The sequence below is a fragment of the Sapajus apella genome, unplaced genomic scaffold (genome assembly GCF_009761245.1).
Source record: "Sapajus apella isolate SASKATOON/1434 unplaced genomic scaffold, GSC_monkey_1.0 scaffold53, whole genome shotgun sequence".
Classification (NCBI taxonomy): Eukaryota; Metazoa; Chordata; class Mammalia; order Primates; family Cebidae; genus Sapajus; species Sapajus apella.
Window position 1 is genome coordinate 5,094,988 of NW_022436993.1, and position 26,622 is coordinate 5,121,609.

At 44.4% G+C, this 26,622-nt stretch overlaps 1 protein-coding gene across 1 annotated transcript; it reads right to left on the reverse strand.

Annotated features, from left to right (window-relative positions):
* Positions 1 to 4,244: 4,244 nt before the first annotated feature.
* Positions 4,245 to 7,287, reverse strand: OTUD1 (OTU deubiquitinase 1). Its single transcript, XM_032243875.1, has one exon. The coding sequence runs from the start codon at positions 6,906 to 6,908 to the stop codon at positions 5,466 to 5,468; it is 1,443 nt and encodes a 480-aa protein (XP_032099766.1). The 5' UTR covers positions 6,909 to 7,287; the 3' UTR covers positions 4,245 to 5,465.
* Positions 7,288 to 26,622: the final 19,335 nt, after the last annotated feature.

Genomic DNA, 26,622 nt, shown 5'->3' on the forward strand with positions numbered 1-26,622 from the left:
CTGGACAACAGAGTGAGACCCCATCTCAAAACAAATTTATTAAAAAAGTCCCAGCACTCTGAGATACCTTTAAGTACAAATGAACTGTCACATTTCTGCAAACACTAAAGGATTAAACTATATTCCGTTTTTTTGTTTTTTTCTGAGACAGAGTCTTGCTCTGTTGCACAGGCTGGAGTGCAGTGGTGCAATCTCTGCTCACTGCAATCTCTGCCTCCCAGGTTCAAGTGATTCTCCAGCCTCAGCCTCCCAAGTAGCTGGGATTACAGGCGCATGCCACCACGCTGAGCTAATTTTCGTATTTTTTAGTAAAGATGGGTTTCACTCACCACATTGGCCAGGCTGGTGATCTCCTGATCCTGTAATCCAGCCACCTTGGCCTCCCAAAGTGCTGAGATTAGACATGAGCCACTGCATCCAGCCTCAAATTCAGTTATTTTATAAAGACAAATCAGTATACCATAAATAACTTTTTTTTTTTTTTTTTTTGAGATGGAGTTTCACTCTTATTGCCCAGGCTGGAGTGCAATGGCTCGATCTCAGCTCACTGCAACTTCCGCCTCCCAGGTTCAAGTGATTCTTTTGTCTCAGCCATTCAAGTAGCTGGGATTACAGGCACCTGCCAGTATGCCTTGCTAATTTTTTGTATTTTTATTAGGGATGGAGTTTCAGCATGTTGGCCAGGCTGGTCTCGAACTCCTGACCTCAGGTGATCCACCCACCTCAGCCTCCCAGAATTCTGGGATTACAAGCATGAGCCACTGCACCCAGCCCATAAATTACTTCTTACAGGATTCCATCAAACAGTTATTTTGCTTTTTGTTTCATAGTTCACACAAAAGGAACTGTTCAATTATTTTAAAAATTCAATTGTGAGAAACAAGGCTAGATAAGGTTTTACTGTAAGTTAACTGATGACAATGAACCCTCTCCCTGACCTTTACTCATAGAATCAGTGTCATTGACCTAATTTACAGCAGGAAGAAATACATTTTTTTCCAACAGCTGTTCTGATCTGATTTATATTACTTGCCTCAGTCCCACTGACCAGTGACATAAGCATGTAGCCAGTATTATCGAACACAACAATCCTAACTCATGCTTGAAATCTTCTCAACATTTCCTTCTCAACCAGGCTACAGAGAAAACAGTCAAACTAGGAATTGCTAGAGACTAGATGTGGGATGGCAGTAACCCCCAAAGCAAAACAGAACAAGTCATTTTGGAGAAGACAACGCCTTCAAGATCATTGCAGATTAGTAGAAGTTCTATTTTTAAATAATTTCAGTTGACTTGGTTTCTCAAGATGTTTGGAAGATGACACAAATATAAAATCAATGAATTCTCATTTTTTGTTTCAAAAACCATTGTCAGTAATAGAATTCAATACTGCAATTTTTTTTATATTTCAGTTTGAAACATGCAGGATTACTTTGTCATTAATCATCCCTAGTATCTTGAGTCAAATTATTTTCATTTAATTTCACATCCTCCAACTAAATATTTTTTAAAACTCACATTTCCCTTCAATTAATTCCTTCATTCAACAATTTGGGGCATGGTGATTCACACCTGTAATCTCAGCACTTTGGGAGGCTGAGGCAGATGGATCACTTAAGGTCTGGAGTTCAACACCAGCCTAGCCAAGATGGCAAAACTCCATCTCTACTAAAAATACAAAAAACTAGCTGGGCGTGGTAGCAGGAGTCTGTAATCCCAGCTACTTGGGAGGCTGAGGCAGGAGAATTCCTTGAACCTGGGAGGTGGAGGTTGCAGTAAGCCGAGATCATACCATTGCACTCCAGCCTGGGCAACAGAGCAAGACTCTGTCTCAAAAAAAAAAGGAAAGGAAAAAAAAAATTTACTGAGCCAAGCTCTGCTAGGTACTCGGGTTGGAACCCAGGGATTCAACAGGGAATGTGCCTATTGAGCTTAGTACATTTAGGGAATCAAACTGAATGTCATCTAGTTTCTTGGTGCCTCTTTGAGATAGTTATGGACACTTTAGGGATGTTAAAAAAAAAAAAAAAAAAAAAGAGGTCTGAATTTAGGATATAACAAATAACTGTCTATTTAATGTGAACATGCTACGTACTTGAATTTATCCAGTACATTTACCTACATATCAAATTATCAAATGTCCAAAGGTTTACAATCTGTTTTTCTTCCCTACTGCCTTTCTTCCACATGAGCACTGAACATCATGGTAAAGTGCTAATGATTCTCAAAATGCAAAACTTGGAAAAAAATTGTAAAAGTTTAACTTTCTTTAGGAAGAGAAAAAGCAAATAAGATAAACTTGAACAGAGTAATAAAATTGTCTCCAGATTTTTTTTTTCAAGGCTGAGCGTGGTGATTCACACCTGTAATCCCAACACTTTGGAAGGCTGAGGCGGGAGGATCACCGGAGGCCATGAGTTCAAGACCAGCCTGGGCAACATAGGGAAACCACCATCTCTATGAAAAATAAAAAATTAGCTGAGCATGGTAGTACAAACCTATAGTCCCAGCTACTCAGTAGCAAAGGATAACTTGAGCCCAGAGACAGAAGCTGCAGTCAGCCATGATTGTGCCACTGCACTCCAGCCTGGGGGACATGACAACACAGTCTCAAAAATATACACAAAATTTAAAAATTAAATTAAATTTAAAAACAGGACTGGGCATGGTGACTTATGCCTGTAGTCACAGTACTTTGGGAGGCTGAGGCAAGAGGGTCACTTAAGCTCAGGAATTTGAGACCAGCCTGGGCAACATAGTGAGACCTCATCTCTACTAAAAATCAAAAAAATTAGCTGGATGTGATGGTGCATGCCTATTGTAGTCCCAGCCACTCGGGAGGCTGCAGTGGGATAATCCCTCGAGCCCTGAGGTTGAGGCTGCAGTGAGCCATGACCATGCCACTGCATTTCAGCCTGGGTGACAGAGGCAGACCCTATTTTAAGAAAAAGAAATGAGGACTTGGAATCCTAATTTGAAAATGAAATAGAACACACAGGAACCCATCTAAAAGAGTAATAGGCTTACAGAATGCTTGTAAGAAATTCTTGTGTATTCTGCCCATTCTTCTATAAATTTTAAGCACCTCCAAATTTAATACAGCTCTAAACAAAATGAAGAAAAGGATTAACCAAGTAATTCAAATAACAGAATTCCTTTCTTCCCAAATTACTTAGTGACACCATGAAGCAAAACTTACCTACACCAAAATCGAGATCTGTGATTAGCAAACATTTAAACCTTTGACAAATTCTTTCCTTGATATTCAATGGCATCCTTCCAAACATGTGGTTAACCAATGAACTCAAGTTCAGTTGTGTCTATGACTGTGATGTCTAAATGACCAACTGAAAAGTAAAATATCCAAAATAGCTGCTTTTATTCTGCAGTAAACATACCCCAACATTATGCACACGGGTGCGCCAACTTAGTCCACGTGGGCTGCTGCGACAAAATACCTGTGAGTAATTTATAAAGAACAGAAATTTCTCACAGTCTGGAGGCTGGGAAGTCCAAGATCAAGGCGCTGGCAGATTCCACATCAGATAAAGGTCCCTTCCTCACAGATGACACTATCTAGGTGTCCTCCTGTGGCAGAACAGCAAAAGAGCAAAATGGGCCTAGGCTAGTTTCTTCCAGCCCTTTTTATAAAAGGCACTAATTCATTCACAAAGGCAGAGAGTTCATGACTTGAATCACTTCCCCAAAAGCCCAACCTCTTCCAATCACTTCCCCAAGACCCCAAATTCAACACACTAATTTGAGGTGGCGGAACACACATATTCAAACTATAGCATGCACTTTTCAACAACTTAAAACAGATTCCCGTGGTCAAGAGGCCAGACTAGACAAAAATGAGGGCATCTCTTTGGTTACTCTTTTATCCGTTAAAATCTATACTGAGAGTGGAATAGAAAAATACGACATTTAATTAGACATGCTGCTGGCTGACACAAAACTTGCACTTCCTTTTTCACTAGCCAATAGGTACAGCTAGAATTGTAAACAGGAATTATAATCAGAAATAATGAGAGCAATTTCTTGGATTACTTCACCTTTATATTTTATTCAGACTTATCCTTTGAAATTACTCATGATTAGCCTGTCCTCTTCATGTGAGAATTTAGGAAACCTCTCTATTGCTGTGGCATCTTTATGAAAAAAAAATTGTGTATTTGCATATGTGTAAGAAAGTTTCCTTCAAGCATCACAATTTAAAAAACATTCTATCCATAAAGGCACTGTAAAAGTATAATTTTGCATTTTATTCATTCATTCCATCAGCTGGGAATTGCTCTATTGTACAAATACAGTTTTGTACAAAAAAATCACAAAATGTTACAAAATAAAAAAGTACAAACTGCATTACTTAATAAATATGACTAAAAGTAGTGGCAATGAGATAGATTTTAAGTGGGAAACATTGTTTGACCCAGCAAACCACACAAGCTCTGTTTACAGATATTTCTACATTAATACAGGGCAATCCTATTTTGCCTTTTGAAAGAATGTAAAAGAAATACTAAGACACTGTTCTCCTGCTATAACTGCCAAGGTTGGCTCCAGACATTTATGACATTAGTTTATAAATCTCTTAGCTGGATCCAAGAAGTTATATAAAGCAGGAGGCTTGTCACAAAATTTTATACCAAGTTAGATTCTCTTATAACAAAATGACAAATGTAAATAAAAACTGAGAGCACCAGACAATCTACACATTAACCAGAGTACAGAATGATCACTCTGTCATCAGCAAATATCAGACTTTCATTCAAGTAAGACCTGGTACTATCCCTTAAAAGAAGAAAAAAAAAAAAACCTTCCCACAACCTTCTGTTAAGTATTTCTCTTTAAAAGATTCACCATTTCTAGAAAAATAATTATTTCCAACAGAACAGATCTGTTTCATCAAAATGGAATGGGCCAAACATTTGGTAACAATAATGCATCAACATCCATTTGAAATAATTATCTAAGAATTGTGAAAATCAAATTTCAACAACGTAAGGACTACCAAATCACAAACTCTGTTCAAAATAATACATTTCATATAAAGCACTTCTCTGGATTTATGCCTGAAAGCTGTCAAAATGGAACACGTCATAGATGAAGGTACACCAGTTCTTAAAAATATTGTGCAAAAATACAATTTTTATAGAAAATAGACTACCAGGAATGAACAAATTTACACTGTGAGAAAACAGCTTGCAGATTAAGTAGTGCTCACTTTATACAGCAAATTATAAATAGCAGTAAAATCACCCAAAGCTATCATGAAACATCATTTAGGTGCCCAGCAACCTTCAGCTCTGAGAAAACATTCAAAACGATGATTAAGGCATTACACCTACAGTAAAATCTACTAGGAAGTTTCAAAGTGCTATTACCCTGATTAGAGTTCACGTGATTCTCCAAACACAAGTTATGTATGCAATTTTCCCAGGGTGTTAAGGTTTTGAGACATTTCAAGAGCATGCATTTTGTTCAATATACATTTTAGATAGGGATATGGCCATAGATTTGGCAAGTTCTTCATCGCGTTTCCTCTGCACTTGAGTTTGTTTGCACCAGGTGTCGTACTCTGGGTTAGGATAGGAGTGATCAAATACAGCATCATAGTGTCCGTTACTGAGCCAACTGAGCCAAATACTGGGCCTCAGGGAATCCTCTGGGCCCAAATAATGAATCATGGTAGACACCGTGGGGCTCTCCAGCCTCCCTCCAGTAGTTAAGTGGATATTCACATTCAGCATCTGCCCCATGGCCAGCAACTCGGGGTACCCAGCCCATGCCCCGTCTTGGGCAGCAGCGATGATAAACTCCCCGACGTCGCCCTCAATCAGCGGGCTGAAGTGGTCGAGATGGTCGGCGATGTAGTGCACCGTCTGCTCCCTCAGCTCCCGGTGCAGGCTCTGGTCCCCGTAAACCGTCTTGCTGACAGCTCGGTAGAGGCAGTTGCCGTCGGGAATGATGTGGAATCGATACTTATTCCTCTGCCGCAGGTATTTGTCCTGCTTCTCCACCTCGGCCAGGTACAGGGCCAGCTTCTCGTCTCTGGGATCCGACCTGGGGACAACCACCGGCTCCACCGCGCTGCTCGGGGCAACCTCGCTGCTCCGGGCGGGAGACACCTCGGCCTCCGGGTCTGGCCTCCGAGCCGCGTTCCCGCTGGGCGCGTCGCAGCGGTCGCCGCCCCTCTCCCACGCCCTGGGGCCCCTCTCCGCCGGGTGCTCCTCACCCCACAGACCGGGGCCTGCGTCGGGGCTCCCCGGGGTCGGCGCGAGGCCTCGGTGCTTGGCAGCGGCCAGGGCCTGGCAGTGCTCGCTCAGTCGGAAGTTCCGATCGGGCCCCTCCCGGGCCGCCTCCAAGCCCGGCTCGGGGCAGTCGGGCCGCAGCAGCTCCTCCAGCAGCCAGGCGGAGGAGCCCCGTCGCGGCGGGACGGGGGCTGCGGGCGCCGGGGCCAGCAGGAGGCAGCGGCCGCGCGGGGCGGCGGCAGAGCCCGCGGCGCCGGGAGCGGGCTCGGGCCCGTGCAGCAGGAGCCTGTCGGCGCCCAGGGCCCGCACGGTGATCTGCGCGGTGGAAGTGTAGTGCGGCGGCAGCGGCGGCTTGCAGGACGCGCTGGGCGGGCCGGCGGCGGCGGAGGCGGGCGCGGCGGCCCCGGACACCACTTCGAAGCAAGAGGAGAAGGCGGGCATCTTGGCGGCGGGGACGGCGGCGGCTTCCCGGGGCTCTGCGGCCGCGGCGGGCTGGCACTCACCGGTCTCGGGCTCGGCGCCGGCGGTTCCCGGGGTCTGCAGCGAGACCTTGAAGGGGGCGGCGGCGGTGGCTGCAGGCGGCGCGGGGGCGGCGGCCGTGGGACCCGGGGCCCCGGCGGGGTAGTGGGTGCAGACGCTGCTGTAGAGCTGCATGTCCCTGCCCGCCGCTCGGCCCCTTATAGGCGCGGCGAGCCCCCGAGCGGGGGACACACCCTCCGGGCCCGGGGGAGGGGGCCGGCGGAGCGCGGTGACCCAACGGCCCCAGAATAGAGATGAGCGCCGGGCCGCCGGCCGCCGCGCGTCAGCAGCCGCGAATAGCGCCCGGGTCCCGGCCAAATTCCTGCTGCGCCACAGCGTGGGGGGGCGGGGACGGGACGCGCGCTCGACCCCTGCCGGTGCGCTCGGCCTGCAGACCCGGGGCGCCTCGCCCGCTGCAGCTGCTGCGGCGGCCGCAGGGGACTCTCGGAGGAAACCACCCACCCCGCTGGAGCGCGTCCCGCCGACGAGGAGGAGCGCGGGGCGCGCAGAGGCCCGGGAGGCGGGGCCGCGGTTGTTTACCTCAGGCCTCGCGGCCGCGTCACGTGGCCCCGCTGGAATGCGCGACTCGTCCGGGCGCCCGATTCAGCAGCGCCGACTCGCCCCACCCACTCCGGCCCACGCCCCGCCCCCTGTCCCGCTGCGCTGTGCCCCGCCGACGTCACGGGCGTAGTCCCCGGCGCGCGCGCGCGGGCGGGGCGGAGCCGGGCGCTGAGGCTCCGGGGCCTGCGCAGTCTTGAGATTTCGGGCTGGGCCTCCCGCCCACGTGATGCACGCCGACCGTTTTCCCCACCTGCGGACGGGTTTCTGCGCTGCGCCGCTCTCTTCGGCGGCTGCAGCGGATGCTGCGGGATGGGCGCTCCTTGGGGCGAGCTAGTAGCATGCTTGGAAAGCTTGCATGGCAGGAAGGCTTCCGGGCTGGGTGTGGAGGACGGAATGCTGCCTTAAAGTCTGTTTGGCCTCTCCATGGTCTTGGGCTACCATACCTGTTTGCGTTCATCACTGCCTCTTTTCTTTTTTCTTTGATTTTTTTAGAGATGAGGGTTCCGTCTGTCGCCCAGGCTGGAGTGCAGTGGCTCAGTGATAGCCCACTGCACCCTTGACCTCCCGTGGCTCAAGCGATCTTCCAGCCTCAGCCTCCAGAGTAGCTGGAAACCACAGGCGTGCACCACCTCACCCAGCTATTTTTTTTTTTTTTTTAAGGTGAGGGTCTCACTTCAGTTGCCCAGTCTGGTATCGAACTCCTGGCCTTAAGCTGTTTCCCGCCTCAACCTCCCAAAGTGTTAGGATTGGTTACAGGCCCAAGCCACCACGCCTGGCACCACGACGTCTTTTCCTATTTTTTGATTTTTGAGACAAGGTCTTGCTCGGGCGTCTAGGCTGAATGCAGTGACGCCATTATGCCTCGACCTCCAGGGTCCAAGCGATCCCCCTTCCTCAGCCTTGCCTTGGGTAGGGATTACAGGTGCCGAGCTAGTTTTACCACTGCGTCTTTGCTATGCACTTCCTTGGACTCACCTGTTAAGGGTGAGTCCTCTAGTGGATCCTCCTGCCCTGCTAAGACAAAACTAACTTTTCTGCACCTCTGACCTGTGCCACCTGGTAAATACCTGACTTGGGCGAAAGCAAGGAAGCCTTTTATGAATAGCCATTCTCAGAATACCAAATGCAGTATCACTTAGGGCCTTTTGAAAATAGGTACGATTACTAGCCAGAGGTCAAAAGCAGTGGAGAAAGTCATAGCCTGCATTCTAGGGCAAGATAGACTACAGAAAATGCTTCTACCGAGTCTTTTTGTGATACCCGCCTTCGTAAGGGAAAACCAGAGGTGGTGGGAGACCTCTATATTCTGAACTTTGATCAAATGCTAAATTAACAGACCCGAAACATTCAAATTGAACCTAGAGATTGTCCTAACATTTTAGAGATAGGGAAACTGGACCTGTAGGTGATGTAAGCTGTACTCCTGCCCCCACCTTTCCAGTGGAATGTGCATTCCATGAATTGAGAGACTTGGTCTTGCTCTTGTATTTCCAACACAGTGCCTGGCACATAATTAGACTTAATTCATATTTACTAAGTGAATGAGTAGATGGAAAGACAGTTCCAAAGATTTCTCAGACAGTGGCAAAGCCAAGAGTTCTATCCAGGTCCCTTGATGCTAGCCAGGCCTTTTAATTATCTTTGGGCAGTATGACTGGCAGGATCCCGGCTCAGGTCACTCCAGCTGTTTAGGTAAATTAACTCAGAAGGTGGTAAATGACTGTCTTAACTTTTGAAATTCTGGTAACTACTCCACTGGGAGCTTGAAGCTCTCCTGGCTAATTAGAAAAAGGAAATTACCATACTTGGATGTCATCACTGATTTGTTGGGCATCTATTGCTCTGTGCATGAAGCACTTCACACTGAACTCTTTCAGTAGCTGGTGTTCTGAAACAGAAAACAAGACTGTTAACAAGGCGATCCTCAAATAGTATTTACCATACCCACTGTGCGCCTAGCAGGGCTAGCATAACTGGAGCCTGAAGGGAGATAGGAAAATATTAGAATTTAAATCCTAAAGCAAGAACAGGTCTCAACAGGTTGGGGTAAATGCAGGAAAAAAACAGAAACAACAAACACAAGGTCCACAGAAGACACACTACCTTGTGATGTACAAACTTAGCAACGGACAAAAACAAAGAGGTGAAGATTCAAGCCATAAACATAGGAGGGCATTTAAAAAAATCTTTTTAGTTTGTCTGGGGCAGTGGACTATGCAAGACTGCATATTGGCAGTAGGAATCCGTGTTCACTCAGTATCTCAACGTGGAAAGGCTTCCTGGAGGAGGTGATACTTTAGGAAACTTCCAAAAGCAGAAATGATGTCAGCTTTGGAACTAGATGTTGTTTTCTGCCCTTGGAAGCTAAGAGAAGACAAAGCCTTGCAGGTGATAGCAAAGAGATTAGGGAGGCAAATCTGATTTCTTAGGAGTTCACATAATTATCTGTAATGTAATTATGTAATTAAGATTAATATGCATGCCGGGCGCGGTGGCTCAAGCCTGTAATCCCAGCACTTTGGGAGGCCGAGGCGGGTGGATCACGAGGTCAACAGATCGAGACCATCCTGGTCAACATGGTGAAACCCCGTCTCTACCAAAAATACAAAAAATTAGCTGGGCATGGTGGTGCGTGCCTGTAATCCCAGCTACTCAGGAGGCTGAGGCAGGAGAATTGCCTGAACCCAGGAGGCGGAGGTTGCGGTGAGCCGAGATTGCGCCATTGCACTCCAGCCTGGGTAACATGAATGAAACTCCATCTCAGGAAAAAAAAAAAAAAATTAATATGCATGAAAAATTGTTACATGATCAGAACAATTGAAAAGTATGTTTTAAGGAGGTGAGTTGTTGTTATTCGGATGGTTTACATGTTTTCCCGTGCTCAGCTGTAAGCTCCTCAGAAGGATCCCAAAACCTAGCATAGAATTACTAGTAAAGTTTTAGCTGTGCACTCTACATTAAAACATGGGAAGACTATGAATGAAATTAAAAAAAAAAAAAAACTGTGCAAAGAAGCTGAGTCCTATGTCTTTAGATAAACATTAAATACATCCAATTAAGCTGGGAAAAAATTCCCAGGCTAGGAGCCATGGCTCATGTATATAATCCCAGCACTTTAGGAGACTGAGGCAGCAAGATCACTTGAGCCCAAAAGTTTAAGACCAGCCTAGGCAACAAAGCAAGACCCTGTCTCTACTTAAAAAAAAAAAAAAAAAAAAAGCCTGGCATGGTGGTACGCGCCTGTAGTCCCAGCTACTTTGGAGGCTGAGGGGGAAGAATTGCTTGAGCGCAAGATTTTGAGGTTGCAGAGAGCCATGATCACACCATTGTACTCCAGCATGGGTGATAGAACAAGGCCCTGTATCAAGGAGAAAAGAAAAAAGACAGATGGTAGCAAGTGTTGGAGAAAATGCGAAGACGTTAAAGTCCTCATACGTTGCCTGTGGGATTGTAAAATGATGCAGACACTGTTTAAACAACTTAGCAGTTCCTCAACGTGTTACACATAGAGTTACCGTATGATCCAGTAATTCCACTCTTAGATATATGACCAAGAAAAATAAGAACATGTCTCCATACAAAAACCTGTATGTCGGCTGGGGGCAGTGGCTCACACCTGTAATCCCAGCACTTTGGGAGGCCGAGGCGGGTGGATCACGAGGTTAGGACTTCAAGACCAGCTTGGCCAATATGGTGATACCCTGTCTCTACTAAAAATACCAAAATTAGCTGGGCGTGATTGCAGACACCTGTAATCCCAGCTACTCGGGAGGCTGAGGCAGAGAACTACTTCAGCCTGGGAGGCAGAGGTTGCAGTGAGCCAAGATCATGCCACTGTACTCCAGCCTGGGTGACAGAGCAAGACTCCATCTCAAAAAAAAAAAAAAAAACTTGTATATCGATGTTCATAGTAGTTTTATTCATAATATCCGAAGAGTAAAAGCTACCCACATATCCATCAAATGATGACTGATATAGCAAGTGTGATATATTCAGACAATGGAATATTATTCAGCCATAAACAAAATGAATACAAATGCCACAACATGGATGAGTTTTCAAAACATGCTAAGTGAAGAAAACCAGATGCAAAAGGCCGCATACTGTATAATTCTAGTTATATGAAATGTCTAGAACAGACAAATCCATAGAGAAAATAGTGGTGGGCAGGGGCTTAGGTGAGGAGGGAATGTGGAGTGAAACCCAATGGGTATGGGTTTCTTTTGGAGTGAAGAAAATGGTTTGAAAATAGCTTATGGCTGGGCTGGGGCACACGCTTATAATCCTAGCATTTTGGAAGGCCAAGGTGGGTAGATCACTTGAGCCCAGGAGTTCAAGACCAGCATGGGCAACATGGCAAAGCCCCATCCCTACAAAAAAATACAGAAGTTTGCCAGGCATGGTGGCAAACGCTTGTAGTCTCAGATGCCTGGGGGGCTAAGGTGAGAGGATCCATTCAAGACTGCAGTGAGCTGTGATTGTGCCACTGCACTCCAGCCTGGATGACAGAGGAGACCCTACCTCAACAAAAAAAGAAAGAAAAAAAAAGAAAAGAAAAGAAAATAGGTTATGGCAGGGCAAGGGAAAGGTTCATGCTTATAATCCCAGCACTTTGGGAGGCTGAGGCTTGAGCCCAGGAATTTGAGACCAGCCTGTGCAACGTTCAATACTCCATCTCTACCAAAGAAAGAAAAAAAATTTGGCTGAACATGGTAGTGTGTACTTGTAGTCCCAGCTATTCAAGAGGCTGAGGCCAGAGGACCACTTGAGCCCAGGACTTTGAGATTTTGAGATTGCAGTGAACTACCATCCTGCCACTGCCTTCCAGCACAGGTGACAGAGCAAGACCCTGTCTCTTAAAAAAAAAAAAAAAGAAAGTTATGATGATAGTTGCACAACTCTGTGGATATACTAAAAAGCACTGAATTATACATTTTAAGGAAGAATGAATTCTATGGTATGTAAATCACATCTAAATAAAAGCTATTTCTAAAAACCCTACCATGAGCCAGGTACTATGCTCATAGCTTGAGATAAAAATATATATATTTTAACTATAAATGTTTCAGCAGCAGCAATACTTTCTTTGGGATATTATTGCATAAATCATGGGCAACATTTTGTATATCTCAATGATTTTTTTCTGACAAATTCACGGTACTCTATATGATAGTTTAAATGTAATTGATTAAATGATATAAATGAGCTGAAACTTATTGAAGCCAAATCATTCATGCCCAGATGAAATGGATATTGAAGGCACTAGACTAGTAGAAATGCTATTTGAATTTATAATTTTTTTAATAAACTTTTTGTGTAATCTTCATGATATAAAAAATGATTTTACATTTTGCAACGCAAACAATTATCGAACACTCCATAAACCATGTGGAAATTGTGCACAGATATGTCATATTTTTAGTTTAGTTGGTACTATATGTGGTTCTATGAGATTCTGAAAAGTGCCCAGAACATAGCAGCCTCTCAATAAATATTTTCTGAATGTTGTCAAGTAAAAATGGAACCTCGGCAATAAAGGCAAGCGTCTTGAAAAGTGATGTGTGGAGTTGATATCTACTCATTCTTTGTATTCTATTGAACCAACAATTTAAAGTGAAAAAATAAATAAAGAGCATCATGTCATGCAGACACCTCAACATTCTTTCTCCAGCTCATCTACTAAGGCTAACATGTCACCAGCTGGAAGTGAAATTATCAGGCAGAAGTGAAAACTACTCAATTATCTAAACCTGTGGCTCTTCTGAAATTGTATTTATGTATAACTTACATAACTTGAACATTAAAGAAGAGAATCACTGAAAATTCTATTATGTAAAGACCTCTTAACTCCAGAAACTTTAAATCAATATATGATAACTAGATCAAATAATCAGTAGGTATTTGGGTTTTATTTCATATATATATGTATATATACACACACACACTCATGTCTATATACACATATATGTATACACATGTATATCTATATACACACATCTATATACACACATATGTATATATATCTATATACACAAACATATGTATACTTGTATGTATGTGTGTATATATACAGATGGGATTTTGCCATGTTGCCCAGGCTGGTCTCGAATTCCAGTCTCAAGAAATCCTCCCCACTTTGCCTCCCAAAGTGCTGGAATTACAGGCGTGAGCCACTGTGCCCAGTCCTCTTTTTCCATTTCCTTAAGTTTTGGCAAAATAGTTTTATAATAGCTGGGCATTTTACAATTATATATACAATTGTATAATTGTATATACACACATATATACTTTCTTTTTATTTTTTTTAAGACAGAGTTTTGCTCTTGTCGTCCAGACTGTAGAGCAATGGCATGATCTTGGCTCACTGCAACCTCCACCTCCTGAGTTCAAGCAATTCTCCTGTTTCAGCCTCCCAAGTAGCTGGGATTACAGGTACCCGCCACCATGCCTACCTAATTTTTTATTTTTAGTAGAGACAGGCTTTCATCATGTTGGCCAGGATAGTCTCAAACTTCTGACCTCCGGTGAACAGCCTACCTCGGCCCCCCAAAGTGCTGAGATTACAGGCTTGAGTCACTGCATCTGGCCTATAATTTTGTATTTTTTTCTTTATTATTTTAAAATAGATATGGGGTCTCGCTCTGTCACCCAGTCTGGAGTGTAGTGGCACAATCTCGGTTCACTGTAACCTCCACCTTCCGGGCTCCAGTGATCCTCCCAACTCAGCCTCCTAAGTAGCTGGGACTACAGGCATGCATGACTATGCTGGGCTAAGGTGTTTGGTTTTTGTAGGAGAAAAAAAATAGGACAAAGTATGGAGAAAAGACTGTGGTATATGAGTAATCATTGACTCTTGAGTTTAGGCTTAGAAAAGGTGCAGATCCTTTTGACAAATAGCCCAAGGGGTCATCTAGTGATTAGCAATAGGGTTCGAATCACTACTCACACATTGGCATTTTTCGTCTTGTGGATCCAATTGACTGTTGAGAGAAGTCAAGCCTGTTACGCAGCAGGGAGGTTTAAATGACATAATGTAAATAGAACGATCATTTCCCATACACAGTCTTGAATCACTCCAGTGTGTGATGGGAGGGAGGAGCCCCAAACCTCAAGTGTTCTCTGAATTCAGTGAATTTCTGTTAAAGGAGAACAGTAGTTAGTCTAGAACTGTTTTGTTCTGTGCTCTGTTGCCTGCTTCTAGTTGCCTCAACCAATACGATGATCAGGCCTGCTAACAGTAACTAGGCCTGCACAGGGATAAATAGAAATATAATTTTATGTCCCTTGTTTGTAAAGAGTTAAAGTAGGAAAACCAAGACATCCGCATGCACAGACCTTGAATAACTGCAGTAAATGCAGAAATCTGTTACCAAGGATGTTTCTAACATAACTGAGTTGGCTGTTTGTGTGGCAACATTTTCAAAATCCACAATCTTTGTAATGTTTACCTAGTAGCTAAATGGCTGTAAATAAGTGAACGTGATAACAATATGACTTACCCCTCCTAGAGACCATAAGGGAGTTTCTGTGGGGAGTAGGGAACAGCCACACCTCACCCTCCTTCTATATGGGTAGAAGGCCAGACTGAGAAACGCACCCTTCTTGACTAAGAGCTCAATTGTAAAAATGCCCAGCTAATATAAAACCATTTTGCCAAGACTTAAGGAAATGAAAAAAGAGGACCGGCACAGTGGCTCATGCCTGTAATTCCAGCATTTTGGGAGGCCGAGGGGAGAGGACTGCTTGAGACCAGGAATTCAAGACCAGCCTGGGTAACATGGCAAAATCCCATCTACACAAAAAATACAAAAATTATCTGGGCATGCTGATGAATGCCTGTAGTCCCAGCTACTCGTAGGCTGAGGACTGCTTGAGTGCAAGAGGTCGAGGCTGCAGTGAACTGTGATTATGCCACTGCACTCCAGCCTGGGTGACCAAAAAATAGGAAAGAAAAAGAAGAAACAAGAGAATAGACGTTAAGTTACTTTAATATAGCTTTTTATTTAATAAAAGTGCATTTAAAAAATTAAAACAATGCACACATGTAAAAATAGAAGTGAAATTCCTTACATCCCATCCCATTTCCCCTCACCTCCTACTCCAGTGGTAACTACAGTTAACAGTTATTATATATATTTTCAGAGTTTTTAATATGCACACATAGATTGTATATGTCACATACCTATGAGCAAAAATTTGGCATTACAGGATTATATGGTACCTATTTTCGCTGCACTATGCTTTTTTCATTACTTAATTAATATTAGGTCTTTTAGGCTGACTGATGGTGCCATGGACACCATGGTAACCTCTGTGACCTGCATGGCCATTCCAGATGCGTTCCTGGAACACCATGAAAAGAGGAAGAAATGACCGTTTGAGACATTCTCTATTGTTCCTTATTCCCGCCCTAATTGATAAGGCCATTGGACTTTGTAACCGACCTTGGATAACCTCGTGACTCCACACCCTGCAACTCCCTCCCAGCTTGCAAAAAACCCACCCTAAACTGTAACTTTACACTGCCCACCCTAAACCTATAAAACCAACTCCTAAGGCCAGGCATCGTGGCTCACACCACTAATCCCAGCACTTTGGGAGGCTGAGGCGGGTGGATTACCTGAGGCCAGGAGATCGAGACCATCCTGGCCAACATGGTGAAACCTGCCTCCAAAAAAAAAAAACCAACCCACTGCCCTTCACTGACACTGTTTTTGACCTCAGCCCGCCTGCACTCAGATGAATAAACAGCGATGTTGTTCACACAACGCCTGATTGGGGGTCTCTTCATTCAGAGTGAGCGTTTTAACATTTGATGTCGGAAATCCAGGATGGGGGAATTCCTAAGGGAGACAAAACCCCCATCCCTCTTTTTGTGCTCCCTCCGTGAAGAGACTACCTATGACCTAGGTTCATCAGGCCAGCCCACACATCCACTCACCATCCTCAGATCAAGTAAGCGGTTTGCTTCAGCTCCCTTCTTTAGCCCTTCTCACTACCTGTCAACTTTCTTCTATCAGTCTCATTTTCCTCTCCCTTTCACTGGAGACTAGAAAGACAGGACTTTCCTTGAGGTTCATGATGGAAAAAATCCTGCGTAGGTCACAGAACAGGGAAGACAGTCTTCCCTCAGTGACTGATCATTGTGGAGATGTCTGCTCTGGTCACTCACTCGCAGTCAGAGGTGACGGATCAATGCTGGCGACACCCCTTTGACTGATTCACCCCAGGTTGAGACCAAGGTTTAGTCTGGGACGCCTGCTAAGCCGCTTGGTTGTGCATTCACCTTCCTTGTCTCCGCCACTCTTCTTAAACTGGGCAATCTCCCGCCCTCCATTCCTCCCTCCTCACCCTTAGCCTGCGTTCTGAAAAATCTCAAACCCCTCCAGCTGCCACCTGACCTAAAACCTAAGCATCTTATTTTCTTTTGCAACACCACTAGGCTACAATATAAATTGGCCAATGGCTCTACATGGCTAGAAAATGGTACCTTCGATTTTTCTATCTTGCAGGACAGAAAGTTCTATCTACCTTTTGTCCTAAAATGGGCAAATGGTCTGAAATTCCCTACATCCAGGCCTTTTTGTTACACTCTAATCCCTTCCTAATCTCTGCTCCTTCTCTCCCATCTGTCTGCCCCCTCCTGCCTTTGCCAGTAACCTAGGATCCTCCTTGTCCATTGACCCTTCCGACCTTTCTCCTCCACGCCTGTCCGAATCAGGCCTCACCCCACCCCCAGCCTTCCTCCTCTTTCTCTGCCCACAACCCACTTCTTTATGCCCTTTCTGTCACCTCCCCACCTCACACCCAGTGTGGCTTACAATTTAGTCCCATCCTTGCCTCCTGCACCCCTGCCTAACAATTCCCCATTCAAGAGGTGGCTGGAGCCAAAAGCATAGTTAGGGTGCAGGATCCTTTCTCTTTATCTGACCTTTCCCAAATCAGCCAATGGCTAGGCTCCTTTTCATCAGATCCTCCAATACTTAACCCCATCCTATACTCTCACCTGGAGTGACTTAAATGCCATCCTTACTTCTCTTCTCACCTCTACCTTTTATCACCCAGTCAGCCCCTATCATTAACAGTGCTACGGAAATTAAAATCTGACCCTCAAACCCCACAACAGGAACTAATCAACCTCACCTTTAAGTTGTTTAATAACAAAAGAAGCTGCCAAGCAGCTGAGTATTTCACAATTGCAAACGCTTGCTTCTGCTGTTAGACCCCCGCCACTCCAGCTCACAGAAGTTTCAGACCACCAAATCCACAGCATCCAGGCTTCTCTTCAGGACCTCCTCCCGCAAAGCCTTGCTTCAGATGCCGAAAACCTGGCCACTGGACCAAGGAATGCCTGAAGCCTGGGATTCCGCCTAAGCCCTGCCCCATCTGTGTGGGACCCCACTGGAAGTCCAGCCGTTCGACTCACACCACTGCTCCTTGGCTTGGTGGCTGAAGACTGACTCTGCCCAAACATCTTGGAAGCCCCCTGGGCCATCACGGACGCTGAGCTTCAGGTAACTCTTATGGTGGAGGATAAGCCCATCCCCTTCTTAATCAACACAGGCACTCACTCCATGCTGCCTTCTTTTCAAGGACCTGTCTCCTTGGCCTCCATAACTGTTGTGGGAATTGCCCGCAAGGCCTTCAGGGCTCTCGCAACTCCCCAAGTCTGGTGTCAATTAGGCCAGCACTCCTTTCCACATTCTTTTCTAATCATCCCTTGTCCACTTCCTCTGTTAAGCTGGGATATCCTAGCAAAATTGTCTGCCTCCTTGACCGTTCCTGGGCTACAGCCACACCTCACTGCTGCCCTTCTCCCCAAACCTGTACTGTAAGGTTTATTCTCTGTAAGGTTTATTGCCGAGTTTAAAATGAGGAAACTGAGGCCTGCATGAGAACAATTAGACGCCAATCTTATTCAGCTCCAGGGCGAGGTTCTATGGGCCAGGAAAACGGGCCCAGAGAAGTCGCGCCTGACGGCTCTCGGGCATAGGGTTATATAGGGAGGGAAGGTGCTCTGATTGGCTGTGGAGAAACAGGACGTGGACGTGGCAAGCTGCTATAGGTAGGTAGGCAGGATTTCCGGTGAGTGGGCTGGACAGGGCAATGCGCTATTGGGCAGGTTTTGGCGAGGCTTCTTTTAAATTTTGGCGGGGTTTTCCAACCGTGGGCTAGGTGCCGAGTGCAGAGTTTAGTGTTGAGTGCGGAGGTGGGCGTGGGGAAGCTAGATGCTGAGTGCAGATGCTGGTGACGTAATTTTCAGACGAGGAGAGGGATGGGCGTGTCTGAGCTCCCGAGGCAACCGGCCTTACACGTACCTCCCTCAATAGCTCCCCATGTTCCCCTACCTTAACCCTAGGGTGGGGACACCACCTCCCCATCCATTGCTCTAAGTCATTCACCCCTCATCATCCCCTTAAAACCTTACATTGCCCAGCATCAGTACCCCATTCCACAATAGGCTTTTAAAGCCCTAAAAGGCCTGTTATCACCTGTCTATTGCAATATGGTCTTTTCATTTACCTTCCTGCTTCTTCAGCATCTATACTCAAAGCGGTATCATGTATCCCCTTCCAAAGCCCAAATTTCTTCCCCTACCCTAGCTGCCAAAACAACCGGGCAAATTCTACAGAGTGCCAAACAGCTCTCCACCAGCTTCAGATCGGGTAAGCAGTCTCCCCCTCTTTCTCTCTTCCTTTAGAGAAGGGGAGACAAGTCTCTCCTCCCCCCTAACTTTTCCTTCAAATCCCAAGAAAACAAGTCTCTCCCTCTTTCTCTCTCTTTTCCTTTAAATCTTTCTTTTTCTAGCAGAGATGAAGAGACACTCTACCTGTGTGAAAGTGGAAGAGACAAGTCTCTCCCTCTCGCTCATAAACTCCGACACTGATCATGGACTCTTCCCTTGTTTTCTGGTCAGTTGTGGGGACACCTGCCTTGATCACTCACCCATGTTACAGCCCAGGAATCAGGGACGCCTACTGAAAATGCTGGTGGACGCTCACTCCTTCTCCTTGTCTCTACTCCTTTTCTTAAAACTTATCTCCTTTGCCAGGGGCAACATTCCACCTTCTATTCTTCAGTCTTTGCCTCTAGCCTGTGTCCTAAAAAGCCTAAAACCTCTTCAACTGTCAGCCCCACTGAAACACCTAAGTGTCTCTGTAACACGGCCTGGCCTCAATCCAAATGGCCAGAAAACAGCACTTTCAGTTTTTCTTCTGTAAACCAGTCTGGCGTCGTATGTGATGCCATCAATGAATTAAACCTGGCTGGATTGGCTGGACACTAACTGGGAGTCATGGCTTCTTCCAATCCCTAGTCCTCTGATACCATCTTTCTCCTTCTCTTATTTGGACCCTGTGTTCTCTGATTAATCTCTCATTTCCTACAAAATCGTATACAAGCAATACCCAATCAGTCAGCACGACAAATCTTCCTTCTAACAACCCCAAATACGAAATCTCCCCTTGCCCCAAAATCTCCCAGCAGTCTAAATTCTTTTCCATTTTTAGGTTTCTACGCCACCCCCAATCCCGCTCGAAGAAGCCCTTAGAAACATCACCCCATCACCCCTCTTTGCCGCCCTTCTTGATATTCCACTACCCTCCATGCTTCATTTCTTTTTCCTTTCTATTACTGATATGAAAAGACAGGAATGTAAGGTCTTTTAGGCTGACTGATGGTGCCACGGACGCCATGGTAACCTCTGTGAACACTCCAGATGTGTTCCTGGAAAATCTAAAGGAGAAAGTACGTTTCTTCCAATGTTTTAATATAACAAATCCCCATTATGCTAAATGTGAAAATTGTTAGATTTGAGTTCTGCTTATACACTGTTTTGAGGTTCTGACTCACATTATCTCTTTCTTTCTCTCTCTCTCTCCCTGTCTCTCTTTCTGAAACAGGGTCTCACTCAGTTGCTTAGGCTGGAGTGCAGTGGTACGATTATGGCTCACTGCAGCCTCAACTTCGTGGGCTCTCAAGTGACTCTCCCACCTCAGCCGCCTGAGTAGCTGGAACTCTAGGTGCACAGCACCATACCCAGCTAATTTTTAAATTTTGTGTTGAGATGAAGTCTCACTATGTTGCCTAGGCTGGTCTTGAACCCCTGGGCTCAAGTGATTCTCCTGCATTGGCTTTCCAAAGTAATGAGATTATAGTCGTGAGCCAGTGTGCCCGGCTATGATTCATTTTCTGTGCAACACAATATATTTGTGGGATGTAACATTTACTGATTGTTTTCAAATACAATGTTCTCTGAGTATATTTTTCTTGTAACCTTATACATATGATTACCATCTTGCCATCTTAATATAACTCTTCCTAGTCATACTAAAACCAGAAACATATACCACTGATATTCAGCTAATAGCTACTGGTATAGTTATACACACTGGAAATGGAATATTGAAATACTTCGATATTCCTTGGTGAATAGCCAGCATCCCATGGCTTCCAACGCGCCCAGATGTCCTTGCCTGTATGGTCTCTCTCTTAGCATCCCTGAATCCACACAGCACCCAGAAACCAGCAGGGAGCTTCCAGCTCCATGATCTGAATGATTTCTGATTTTAATACATGTTAAAAATATTGGGCCAGGCGCGGTGGCTCAACCCTGTAATCCCAGCACTTTGGGAGGCCGAGGCAGGTGGATCATGAGGTCAAGAGATCGAGACCATCCTGGTCAACATGGTGAAACCCCGTCTCTACTAAAAATACAAAAAATTAGCTGGGCATGGTGGTGCGTGCCTGTAATCCCAGCTACTCAGGAGGCTGAGGCAGGAGAATTGCCTGAACCCAGGAGGCGGAGGTTGCGGTGAGCCAAGATCGCGCCATTGCACTCCAGCCTGGGTAACATGAGTGAAACTCCGTCTCAAAAAAAAAAAAAAAAAAATTTAATATAATTTCTGAGAGCATATCTAGCCTGTGACTTGCAAAGTAGCATCATGAGAATTTCTGTAGTTGATCATTTCAATAATACCTTTGAGGAAGCTATCAGTAAAAGATGCTATCCTTCTGATAGTTTTATGTATTTTTTTCTTTTTTTGAGACGAAGTTTCGCTCTTGTTGCCCAGGCTGGAGTGCAATGGCGTCATCTTGGCTCACTGCAATCTCTGTCCCCTAGGTTCAAGCAATTCTCCTGCCTCAGCTTCGCAAGTAGCTGGGATTACACGCATGCACCACCGAGCCCAGCTAATTTTTGTATTTTTAGTAGAAAGGGGGTTGTTGGTCAGGCTGCAGGCTGGTCTCTAACTCTGGACCTCACCTTAGCTTCCCAAAGTGCTGGGATTACAGGCCTGAGCCACCTTGCCTGGCCATATTTTCAAAATCTTTATGTATACCCTCATGACTTAAGGTAAACATTTGTCATTTGTAATATTCTTTTTTTTTTTTTTTTTTGAGACAGAGTCTCACTCTGTTGCCCAGGCTGGAATGCACTGGCATGATCTCAGCTCACTGCAACTTCTGCCTTCCAGGCTCAAGCATTTCTTGTGCCTCAGCCTCACAAATTGCTATAACAACAGGCATGCACCACCACCCCTGACTAATTTTTGTATTTTTGGTAGAGATGGGGTTTCGCCAAGTTGGCCAGGTTGGTCTCGAACTCTTGATCTCAAGTCTTGAACTCCTGACCTCAAGTGATCTGCCCGCCTTGGCCTCCCAAAACACTGGGATTATAGGCGTGAGCCACTGTGTCCAGCCCATTTGTATATTCTTCCAAATACTTTTCATTAAATCCGCGCTAACCTCAGTGCACACATACACACACACACAATTATTAAGCTAACATAGTTATTTCCCTGCACTATGAGAAAATAAATTAAACGTAAATCCAACCTACTTACTACAATTTAGCCATTTTATCCCCAAATAGTTCTATGTTCCCAGAATGAAAAGTGCCCTGTTTACATTGTCAAATCATCATCTCTTTAGCCAAGGTTCACACTTCATATAAGCCACACTTGCACTAGTAATTATGGAGCAAAGCCCTATTTAAGCAAATGAAAATGTTTCTCTTTTCTGCTTTTTATTTTGATTTATAAAGCTTTTGCTGTCAGCCACAGTGATTTTACTTGGCAAATACGTTAGAAAGTGTATGATATAAAACATTTAGCAAATTATTTGGCGTATTCTTTACACAGGGAATGTCAGCAATCATTATTGTTATTATCATCATGATATCTCTTAAGTGCAAATCTCATACTATTATCCTTCTGCTTAAGATCCTGTGTGACTCTATCACCCAGACTGGAGTGCAGTGATGCGATCATAGCTCACTGCAGCTTTGAACTCCTGAGCTCAGGAGTTGATCCACCTCAGCCTCCCGAGTAGCTAGGACTATGGGCAGCATCAGAAGCCACTGTTCCACTGCTTTTCCTTCTTTCTTTCTTTCTTTCTCTCTTTTCTTTCTTTTCTTTCTTTCCTTCTTCCTTCCTTCCTTCCTCTCTCTCTCTCTCTCTCTCTCTCTCTCTCTCTCTTTCTTTCTTTCTTTCTTTTTCTTTCTTTCTTTCTTTTTCTTTTTTATTGAGATGGAGTCTCCCTCTGTAGCCCAGGCTGGAGTGCAGTGGCACAATCTCGTCTCACTGCAACCTCCTCCTCCCGGGTCCCAGTTCAAGCAATTCCCCTACCTCAGCCTCCCAAGTAGCTGGGATTACAGGCATGAGCCACCATGCCCAGCTAATTTTTGTATTTTTTTTTTTCAGTAGAGATAGGGTTTCGCCATGTTGGCCAGTCTGGTCTTGAACTGCTGACCTCATGATCCACCCGCCTTGGCCTCCCAAAGTGCTAGGATTACAGGCGTGAGCCACCACACCCGGCCTACCATTGCTTTTCTTGATGCAGTTTGCAGTGGCCTTGTTGACCAGGTCCTAGCTTCCTGTTCAGCTCTCTTCTCTCAGCACTCAACCGTCTTTCTCCCCTTTATTTTCAACTCATAAGAAACAACATTATGCCCCTAAATAGCCCTGTCTCTTCAATCTCTAGGCTTTTGTACATACCGTTTCCTTTGCTTGAATGTTCTTCATGTGGGTAATGCCTATTCATCCATAAGTTCTCAATTTCAATGATGCTCCGTGTTTGCAAGTCTGCCTCCCACTGTATTTATAGCAGCCTGCGCTTAACAGCCTATGAAAGTACAAAGTGTTACAAATGCATCATGTAGTTACTTGCCCATTTCCTAGATTACAGACGGTTCAGGTAAAGAATGATGGTTATCTTTTCCCTGTTGAATCTTCATTTAGACTTTCCGTTAGTACAGTGATCGTTGAATAAATCAGCATTTAAGGACGAACTTGCACTTTCTCATAAAAACAATACATCCTTTCAGTTTGAGGAAGCTCACATATATCCAATAAGACTCAAGCCAAAACAGAAATATGCAATTACTATGTGTAAATATATGAATGCCTCTTATATCTTTGCTTTCATTTCAGGGCCTACACAATGGGGAAAAGAATATTTATTCAATTGTATTGAGTTTCGAGGGCTGGAACAAAGACAGGATTATAAATGTATGAAAGGCAAATAAATCTTGGGACACCAAAATCACTGAGCTAAACGGAAAAGTCAAGCTGGGACCTGCTTAGGGCCAATGTGCCTCACATTTTATTTTAAGTCGTCCCTCTGCTCACTGAGATAAATGTGTATCTGATAACTTCCTTTGGAAAGGCTAATTAGAAACTCAAGATAATACAAACATTTTTCTCTTATTTACTATGACCTGGAAGCCTTCCCACTTCCGGTTGTCCGGCCTTGACTTTGAGTTGTCCCATCTTTCTGGATGTAGCCAGCGTTCATCTTACATATACTGATTGATGTCTCACATCTCCTAAAATAATATGAAACCAAGCTATACCCTGACCACCTTGGGTACGTATGGTCAGGACCTCTTGAGGCTGTGTCATGGGCGTGTGTCCTTAACCTTGGCAAAATTAACTTTCTTTTTTTTTTTTTTTTTTTTTTTTTTGAGACAGAGTCTCATTCTGTTACCCAGTCTGGAGTGGTTAGTGGTTGTCTGGGGCTGGGGAATAGAAAAGTTGATGGAAATGGAGTGACTGCTAATGAGTACTGGTTTACTGGTTTCTTTTGGGGATGATGAAAATGTTTTAATGAGTACAGGTTTCTTTTGGGGATGATGAAAATGTTGGTTACGGTGATGGTTGATAGCTCTGTGAATATATTAAATACCTTTAGTGAGTGAATTGTATTGTATGTAAATTATGTCTCAGTAAAGTTTAAGACCCAAGACAATAACCAGTGCTGGCCAGTATTTAAAGAAATTAGAACTCTCATACATTACAGGTGGGAATGTGAAGTGGCACAGCCGCTTTGGAAAACAATTTGGTAGATCCTCAAAAGGATAAATATTAGAGTTACCGTATGACATAACAATTTCTTTTTTAAAAAACCTTTTCTTTTTTGAGACAGAGCCTTGCTCTGTCTTCCAGGCTGGAGTGCAGTGGCACAATCTTGACTCACTGCAACCTCTGCCTCCTGGGTTCAAGCGATTCTCCTACCTCAGCCTCCTAAGTAGTTGGGATTACAGGAAGGCACTCACCACACCTGGCTAATTTTTGTATTTTTAGTAGAGACGGGGTTTCACCATGTTGTCAAGTCTGGTCTCGAACTCCTGACCTCAGGTGATCTGCCCATCTTGGCCTCCCAAAGTGCTGGGATTACAGATGTGAGCCACTGTGCCTGGCCTGACATAAGAATTTTACTCCTAGTTTTACACACAAAAGAAGTGAAAACATGTATACACAAAAAAAATCAGGCACAAATGTTCAAAGCAGCATTATTCATAAAAACCAAAAATTGAAAACAACTCAAATATCCATCAGCTGATGAATGGATAAAGTATGACATAAGGCACAATGGAAAATTAGCAATAGAAAAAGTAGTGATGTAAGTTACAACATAGATGAACCTCAAAAACATTGATCTAAGTGAAAGAAGTCAGTCAAAAGTAACCACATATGTAAGATCTTATTTCTATGAAATACTCAGAATAGTCAAATCTAGAAGAGACAGAAAATAGATTTAGCAGTTGCCTAGGGCTTGAGGAAGAATGGGGAAATGAGAAGTGATTGCTACTAAATAAAAGTTTTCTTTTTAGGACGATAGAAATGTCCTAAACGTAGTAATGGTGGTAATTGCACAAAACTGTAAATATATTTTACAACATTGAATATACACCTTAAACTGGTGGGCTTCATGGCATGTGAGTGATATCCTTTTTTTTTTGAGATGGAGTTTTGCTAATTATGAGGGTAATTAGAACATCCAACATCTCAAACATTTATTATTTCTTTTTGAGACGGAGTTTCGCTCTTGTTCCCCAGGTTGGAGTGCGATATCATGATCTCAGCTTACCACAACCTCCATGTCCCGGGTTCAAGCGATTCTCCTGCTTCAGCCTCCTGAGTAGCTGAGATTACAGGTGCCCGCCACCATGCACAGCTGATTTTTTGTATTTTTAGTAGAGACGAGGTTTCACCATGTTGGCCAGGCTGATCTTGAACTCCTGACCCTAGGTGATGCGCCCCACTTGGCCTCCCAAAGTGCTGGGATTACAGGTGTGAGCCAATGCACCAGGCCCTTGTGAGTGATATCTTAATAAAGCTGTTAAAAAATAATATGCAGACATATTATAGTCAGTTGATGAACTGACTAAAATAAGTCTCTACTCTCTCAGCCTTTTCCTCTTATCCTTTTCCTCTTTCCTCTGAGTGTCTTCTCTTCTCTGTCATTTCTTTCTCCATGACACAACAGTCTCTTCTCCAGAAATTTTTCATTCTCCAACCTCCTTCCTCAAAATTAGGTTCATTCCTTTAACTGGTTGTATTTCTTTTTTTTTTTTCTGTTTCTTTAACTTTTGAAATTGACAGGTAATAATTGCACATATTTATAGGGTACAGAGTAATATTGCAATACATACAATGTACCGGGATCTTATCAGGGTAATTAGAATATCCATCATCTCAAACATTTATTATTTCTTTTTGAGATAGAGTTTCACTCATGTTCCCCAGGCTGGAATGCAATGGTGCAATCTCAGCTCACTGCAACCTCCACCTCCCAAGTTCAAGTGATTCTCCTGCCTGATCCGCCTGAGTAGCTGGGATTACAGGCACGCACCACCATGCCTGGCTAATTTTGTATTTTTAATAGAGATGAGGTTTCTCCATGTTGGTCAGGCTGGTCCCGAACTCCCAATCTCAGGTGATCCACCCACCTTGGCCTCCCAAAATGCTGAGATTACAGGTGTGAGCCACCGCGCCCAGCCAAACAT

Excerpts from the sequence above, each read along its gene's own strand:
- OTUD1 (XM_032243875.1), bottom strand. The coding sequence starts at position 6,908 with ATGCAGCTCTACAGCAGCGTCTGCACCCACTACCCCGCCGGGGCCCCG.